The sequence below is a fragment of the Gadus chalcogrammus genome, chromosome 10 (genome assembly GCF_026213295.1).
Source record: "Gadus chalcogrammus isolate NIFS_2021 chromosome 10, NIFS_Gcha_1.0, whole genome shotgun sequence".
Taxonomy (NCBI): domain Eukaryota; kingdom Metazoa; phylum Chordata; class Actinopteri; order Gadiformes; family Gadidae; genus Gadus; species Gadus chalcogrammus.
The window spans coordinates 13549254-13556753 of NC_079421.1; the positions used below are offsets into that span (position 1 = coordinate 13549254).

The 7500-nt window shown below is 48.9% G+C and overlaps 1 protein-coding gene across 1 annotated transcript in view; it reads right to left on the minus strand.

Moving 5' to 3' along the window:
- LOC130391004 (putative methyltransferase NSUN7) overlaps window positions 1–7500 on the minus strand; it is a 30231-nt gene that overhangs the window by 17350 nt on the left and 5381 nt on the right. Inside the window, exons 3-5 of the mRNA XM_056601191.1 lie at window positions 6053–6111; window positions 1665–1792; window positions 1376–1528 (exon numbers count right to left, since the gene is read on the minus strand). Of these exons, the coding sequence (XP_056457166.1) occupies window positions 1376–1528; window positions 1665–1792; window positions 6053–6111 (340 nt within the window). The remainder of the gene's footprint in view (window positions 1–1375; window positions 1529–1664; window positions 1793–6052; window positions 6112–7500) is intronic.

Below are 7500 nucleotides of genomic sequence, written 5' to 3' on the forward strand. Positions count from 1 at the left end.
ACGGCGAGATGGGGAGAGAGATGTAGATCAATGGCGGTGAGGTTAGAAAATACAAGTAAAGCAAAGACGGGTAGATGAGACAAGAGACAAGTCATTGTAGTTTTAGAGGCACATTTAATAGCAACAATATAGAGTTTCCATGCATGCATCTATATCCATTCAAAAGGCGGTAAACCTGAATGAGAAGCTGTAGACATAAAAAGCATTGACAAACACACACACATACGCACTCACACACACACACACACACACACACACACACACACACACACACACACACACACACACACACACACACACACACACACACACACACACACACACACACACACACACACACACACACACACACACACACACACACACACGTCAACAGTTCCCACAGGTGACCTTTACAGTCCCCTGGCCGGTTGGTGATTGGATCTGTCCATAGCAGCAGGATTTACAACTCAGTGAATCAGCCTGCCTCCACACACACACACACACACCTACACACATTCATAAACAGACACAGGCAACCGTGCACCCACACAGGTGCAAGCACACCCGCACATACACACACACACACACACACACACATACAGACAGTCGGGCAATTTAATTGGATGTCATCTGGGCACCTTGATCATAAAGCATTGAGCAATACCTCCTGGCCAAAAGGTGTATGAGGAATGTGTGAGTGTGTGTGTCTGTGTGTATGTGTATCTTTATGTGTATCTGTGTGTGTCTGTGTGTGTGTGTCTTTATGTGTCTGTCTGTGTGTGTGTGTGTGTGTGTGTGTGTGTGTGTGTGTGTGTGTGTGTGTGTGTGTGTGTGTGTGTGTGTGTGTGTGTGTGTGTGTGTGTGTGTGTGTGTGCGTGTCTTTATGTGTCTGTGTCTGTGTGTGTATGTGTGTGTGTGTGTGTCTTTATGTGTCTGTGTGTGTGTGTGTGTGTTAGTGTCTGTGTGTGTGTGTTTGTGTGTGTCTCTTTATGTGTCTGTGTCTGTATGTGTATGTGTGTGTGTCTTTATGTGTCTGTGTCTGTGTGTGTGTGCGTGTGCGTGTCTTTATGTGTCTGTGTCTATGTGCGTATGTGTGTGTGTGTGTCTTAATGTGTCTGTCTCTCTGTGTGTGTGTGTGTGTCTTTATGTTTCTGTGTTTGTGTCTGTGTTTGTGTGTGTCTTTATGTGTGTGCTAGTGAGTCTTTATGTGTGTGTGCTAGTGTCTGTGTGTGTGTGTCTTTATGTGTCTGTGTGTGTGTGTCTGTATGTGTATGTGTGTGTCTTTATGTGTGTGCTAGTGAGTCTTGATGTGTGTGTATTACTGTCTGTGTGTGTGTGTCTTTATGCGTCTGTGTGTGTTACGGCGTGGTAGTGTTTGTCCTCATGCACACACCTGCTCTTGAGGGGGTTGACCCAGGCGTAGAGGGGCAGGCTGCCTGCCCTTTCCTGGTTCCTCCGTAGGCTCTCAGGCAGAAGGCAGTCGATGGACAGCAGGTCGTGTTTGATCCTGCTGCGAGCCAGCGACGCCGCCAGCTTGGTCTTGAATCTGTGTGTCCACACAACGCCATGTTTAACATTTTGCCTCACCCGTTTTTATTTCTTTGTGTTCTTCCTGCTTCTCTTTCTGTTTCTGTCTGTGTCATCATCGTCAGTTCTTCCTTTTCGTCCCATAGGCCATTTACCTGTGGAGGCAGTCCTCCACGTCCAGGACTTCCTGTATAAGCTCCTCCCCCCGATGTTCCCGTGGGAGGAACTTCCTGTCCTGGAAGTCATAAAGCATGACGGCCACCAAGCTCATCTGCTCGTCGGGCTGCAGTAACACACACGCGCGCAGACAGTTAGCGGCACGCACTCATTCATTCACCACCTCTTCATCAGGGACCACGCACCGTGGGGTCTCTGTGGGGACTCTGAAGGTCCATTCACCCTCCATCATGACTGGAGAACCGGGTTCTGCAGAGAAGGGGCTTGCATTTGTGTCTTTACCCTGTGGAATATTCTAGTGGAAGACGTACCGTTGTTGTTGTTGTTTTTGTTGCTGCGATAACATTTGTTTATGATTGGACTGAGTTGTGAAATGTGCTGTGTGACACAATTGAAAAAACACACGCACAACCACACACACACACACACACACACATTCACAACGCGCACACCTGCAGGTAAAAACACACTAACGTCGTGCCTTGCCAAGACCTTGTTACTGCTTCTTAATTAAACACAGGAGGACGCCATATTCCGTATCATAGAGCCCCTCAATTCCCCCTCTCTCGCTCTCTCCCTCTCTCTCTCTCTATGTCTCTCTCTTTCTCCCTCTCTGTCCTTGTCTCTCTCTCCCTCTCTCTCTCTCTGTCGCTCTCTCTCTCCCCCCTCGCTCTCGCTCCCTCTCTCCCTCGCTTGCTCTCTTTCACTCTCTCTGTCTCTCTTTCTCTTCCGCCTCTCTTTCTCTCTTCCTCTCTCCCCCTTCTATCCCTCCCTCTCTCTCTCTCTCTCTCTCTCTCTCTCCCCCCCCCCCCCCCCCTCTCTCTCCCTCCCCAGGGTGTTAGCATGGTATTAGCAGCAGATGGTGTTGCGGAGCAGCAACAGATTGCCGTGGCCTCAATGGTGGAGCTAATGGACCGCGGAGCTAGCCGTAGCGCGCTACGCTACGCCACCGCACCGGCGTCCACAGCCAGGAGGAATTAGCCGCCGCTCATTATGCATTCCAGGGGCTTTTTAATTCCGCTTTTTTTTAACAATTTGTCAAGGTCGATCAGAGGGACATTAAGGCTGGGCCAACCTCTCCCTGCAGTGTCGTTCCCTTGACCCAACCCGCCCTCTATGATTGGTCCATGCCCAGCCCTCGGGATGAGGCGAGCCCGCGGGGGGGGGGGGGGGTTCTTTGTTATTACGTTGCCCAGCAGCAAGGGCCCACGGCGGGGGCGGGACCTAAACATGCGTCACCTATAGATGAAGCTCTCTGACATCAGGGACCTGGCAGACATGACAACATACAGCGTGCTGCCCTGACAGGTGGCACGGTGAGGGGGGCAGGCCCCCCCAGACAGAGGCACGCGTGGTCCGGGGAGGAAGTCTACGTCACGTCAGATACGAATTTCAACTTTCCCTTGACTTCTTGAAACTAATTTCAGCAGGGCTTATTCCACTGTGCCCCCGGGGGCCTGTTTCATTGGTGAATGTGTCAGTGGACCTAATCAGCTCCTTCCCCCTAGATTGCATATTGGAAGTCATGCTATTTCTGTCCTTTGCAGGATTTGTGCTTCAATTCCTCCCTCGGATGCGATCACATGCGCTGCAGGCGGTTTTCCACACAGCAGGTCCATCTAGACCTTGCCCCCCCCCCCTATTTACTACTAATCAGCTCTCTCTACCTTTTCCCTCTCTCTCTCTCTCTCTCTCTCTCCTCTCTCTCTCTCTCTCTCTCTCTCTCTCTCTCTCTCTCTCTCTCTCTCTCTCTCTCTCTCTCTCTCTAGCTCTCTGTCCCTCTCTCTCTCTCTCTCTCTCTCTCTCTCTCTCTCTCTCTCTCTCTCTCTCTCTCTCTCTCTCTCTGTCCCTCTCTCTCCCTCTCCCTCTCTCCCTCACTCAAAGTCTCTCTCTCTCCCCTATGTCTCTCTCTCTATCAAGGTTGAACTTTATAGATGCCAGCGGTGTAAAATGGGGTGAGAGTGAGTTCCTCAGAGTGCCTCATTGTGTCTGTGGGCTTTATTGTCTCGCCAGAGGGATGCAGAGTAACGACCTGCCACTTCCACATAGGGAGGGCCATTCATTTCACCCCGGGCTGTAATTCACCAGGGCTACTGTGTGTGTGGGTGTTTGTGTGAGTGTGTGTGTATTTGTATGTGTGTATGGCCGTACCTGTGTGTGTGTGTGTGTGTGTGTGTGTGTGTGTGTGTGTGTGTGTGTGTGTGTGTGTGTGTGTGTGTGTGTGTGTGTGTGTGTGTCTGTGTGTGTGTGTGTGTGTGTGTGTGTGTGTGTGTGTGTGTGTGTGTGTGTGTGTGTGTGTGTGTGTGTGTGTGTGTGTGTGTGTGTGTGTGTGTGTGTGGGTGCGTGAGCGTGTCTGTGTCTGTGTGTCTGTGCGTGTGTATGTGTGTGGGGGGGGGCTGTAGGTGTGAGTGTGGTTATGGGTGTGACTGTGTGGCTGTACGCGCGTGCGTCTGAGTGTTTGTGTGTGTGGTGTGTGTGTGTATGCTTATGTGTGTGTGTGTGTGTGTGTGTGTGTGTGTGTGTGTGTGTGTGTGTGTGTGTGTGTGTGTGTGTGTGTGTGTGTGTGTGTGTGTGTGTGTGTGCGTGTGTGTTTTGACCTGAACGTTCAGGAATGCCCAATAGCTTGCCTAATATTACTCCCTTCAAGTGTGGCAGGAAGGTAAATGCATGAAAAAAAAAAAAATCTGCAAATGTGCGGGACACGTCTTCATCGGTGTGTGGGTGGGCTGTGTGTAGATCAGGTGACACAGGGCTCTCAGTGACTGTGTTGTGCTCCACTGAGGCGCTGATCAATTAAACAAACATCGCTTAGGGCCCCTGCTAATGGGGCCCCTCCCCATTGCACGGGAGCTGTGTCCTTTCCAGTGCCACTGTGTCTGGATCCCTGCATTAATTGCCATGTAATCGCCATACCTTTAAACTACAATCCATCTACATTACAGCAGACATTTAACCGCCGGGTTGCCGGGTTCATGTAACCTTGACGACGAGCAAGACTCCGGCGGCATCGCGCCGACGTCTGACACAGTACTCACAGTGTGGGGAGTGGAGGGGGTGTTTGCCTCCCAGGAGCAGGCTACCTATCTCCCCGTCTGTCTATCAGCTGTCACTGATGTGTGTTTGGATGTGAAACGGGCCAGGTGGGCTCTGGGGGGGGGGGGGGGGGGGGGGGGAGAGAGAGAGCTACACAACACTTAAAGACTGATATAGACCTGCTCCTTGCTCAGTGGTTGTGCTCTGTGACCAGTGACCGATGTACCGAGCTCCATGACTTCTGGGGATCTTTATAATGTGGGGATGATGATTCATCATGCGTATTCATTTTGCAAAACCTCCTGAGCTAGACTATCTGCTCCGTCGGTCCATTATGTTCCCACCGTGGGTAGGACCGAGGCGGAGACGTGAGAGGAAAGACAGAGCGTGCAGCCCCGACATCGGTATAATGAAGGGGGCGACATCATCAGCCCCGGTACATCTTGGGTGCAGAGGTTCATGTCCGATGCGCTTCCCTCTGGTGCCTCTTCGACCCGCAATGATGTTCACTAAAGTAGATTTGCCTTTCATCACAGCCAATCAGTATCCGTCACTGCAACAACATGTGATTGGTGATCGCCTTGAGCTGCGCTTGTTTAAATCCCGAAGCAATGACAAAGGTAGTCAAGGGAGAGAATGTACGGTTGAGTCTGACCATAATTACGTACCCACTAAGGTTCTGCAGTCCGGGAACCAGCTGTGGCTAACTACACAGCTGTCAACCCACATCTCAGACGAGCGTGTCAGAGAAGGCCATTGAGCAGAAGCACGCCCAGAGCCTGAATCAAAACCGTTGGCCCCTCTGCAGGGTTGTTACGGCAATTTGCTTGCTAAATAATGGGCCTATGTGTTAGAGAAAGTGGAGAAAGAAAAGAACTAAAACGAAATTTTCTTGTTTTTGGTGTAGGCCTCCTTTGATTGTGGAGGAGGATGTGAAGGACTAGCGGTGCTCTGTGAGTGATGCAAGGAGGCTGTGATACAGAAACTGAGCTGTAACTGATCAGAGGGGGCTAGAGAAGCAGCGGTTCCTGTCATTGAGTCGGGAGTATGGTAGTTGGGGAAAAGCTGTGTTGAGTAAACAATGTAGGCAACAAAGGAACGGGATATTTTAAGCTTTTAGTTTTAGGCTGCCTTGACTGGATTTGATTGTCAAGCGTGTCAAACTATTGTTTTCATTTACCTCATTTTAACTGCAATTTAGATTTGATGCTGACTGCGGTGAAATGGTGAATTCGGTTTGTTCCACCTGGGTGTTCCTGTCTTGTGTGTGTTAATTTTTTAAACCCTAAAGATTTAGCGCAAAACCAGGAACCCACTTGAGGTTCTCACTCACCATTGGTTGAGCCAGGTAAAAGCAGCTGTCAATCAAGATGTCCTCCAGTAGTTCTTGATCTGTGCGAGAGAAGACATGGGGTCTGTGATTATTGGAATACCCATAGGACCAGTGCATTAACCTACAGACAGACTGGAAGATATACAGCACAATTAGAGCACATGACATGGGGAGTACAAAATAAATGACATTGACAAACTGGCAATGCAAATGATTTGAAGGACAAATCCATACGTCGAAAAAGGGAGAAGGAGGAATCGACAATTGAAGTGAGTTTCCCTGAGGCAGCAAAAAAAACACAAGATCACAGGACTTTAGTGTCAAGAGGAAGCTAATTCAATTACATGGAGAATGGGGTGTAATTTCCAGTGATTAAACACCCATTTGTTGTCTGACAGGGTGAACCGAGACTCAGTAATAATTTGCCTAATTTCATTCTCAGATTGTGTTTGTGCGTGTGGAGCGACCGTCAGCATCTGGGACAGATGTCCACACACACTGTGGCATCAGTCAAGCACAATTGGCCAACATGTGTGTGTAGAAGACGTGTTTATTGAATAAAACACAATAACCCAGCTACCATTGGCTATCACTGTGTCACTTTGCCACAAATGTGTATAAAATGGAGAAATGGGTTGACAAAGGACTGGATTAGAGTATGGATAGTTTAAATGGTGTATGAATCAACATGGTTTGATGGCTCACGTCCTTTATCAAACATTTGATGGTGGAGCTATATAAGCATACTATTCCATTCTAGACAGACACAATCACACACACACACACACACATGAAAGCTTCCTAAAGCCCACAAAGGTCTCCCTTTAATACTTAAATACAGAGAAGATTCAAAAGTGTCTTTGTTTAAGCATGTGTGTGTGTTTGTCTACGTGTGTGTATTTTTGTCTGCGTGTGTGTGTCTCCGTGAAAGTACCCTTTTTTGTGTAGCACCATGGCAACAGTCACCACTGCTCAGCCGTCATAACATCGCAAATCATGTTAAATGGCCTACAACACAAACTTATACACGCGCACACCCTGACACACACACTAATAAACCGAGCAAGATGTATGCACTCACACACAAACAGACACACACACACACACACACACACACTCATAATCGCAGAAAGATGCGTCCATAAACCCTCACACACACACACAAACACACACACTCATAAACCCAGCAAAATGCATGCATGCACACTGCCAGACACACACACAAACTGTCATTTGTAACAGACATTGGTCAATAGGTTGCACTGATGGTATTACTGGTTTGAGGTCAGTTAAGCCCCAGGGAAAGAACCACTTGCTGCCCACAGTCAAGGAAAAAATAACTAGAGTGGGTCAGCCTATAGGAGCCTAGAGGTAATGTGGTCCTCCCCACACATACATCAACCACAGGGAACAAGGGAACAGACAATAGAGCAGATTACACTAAAGAG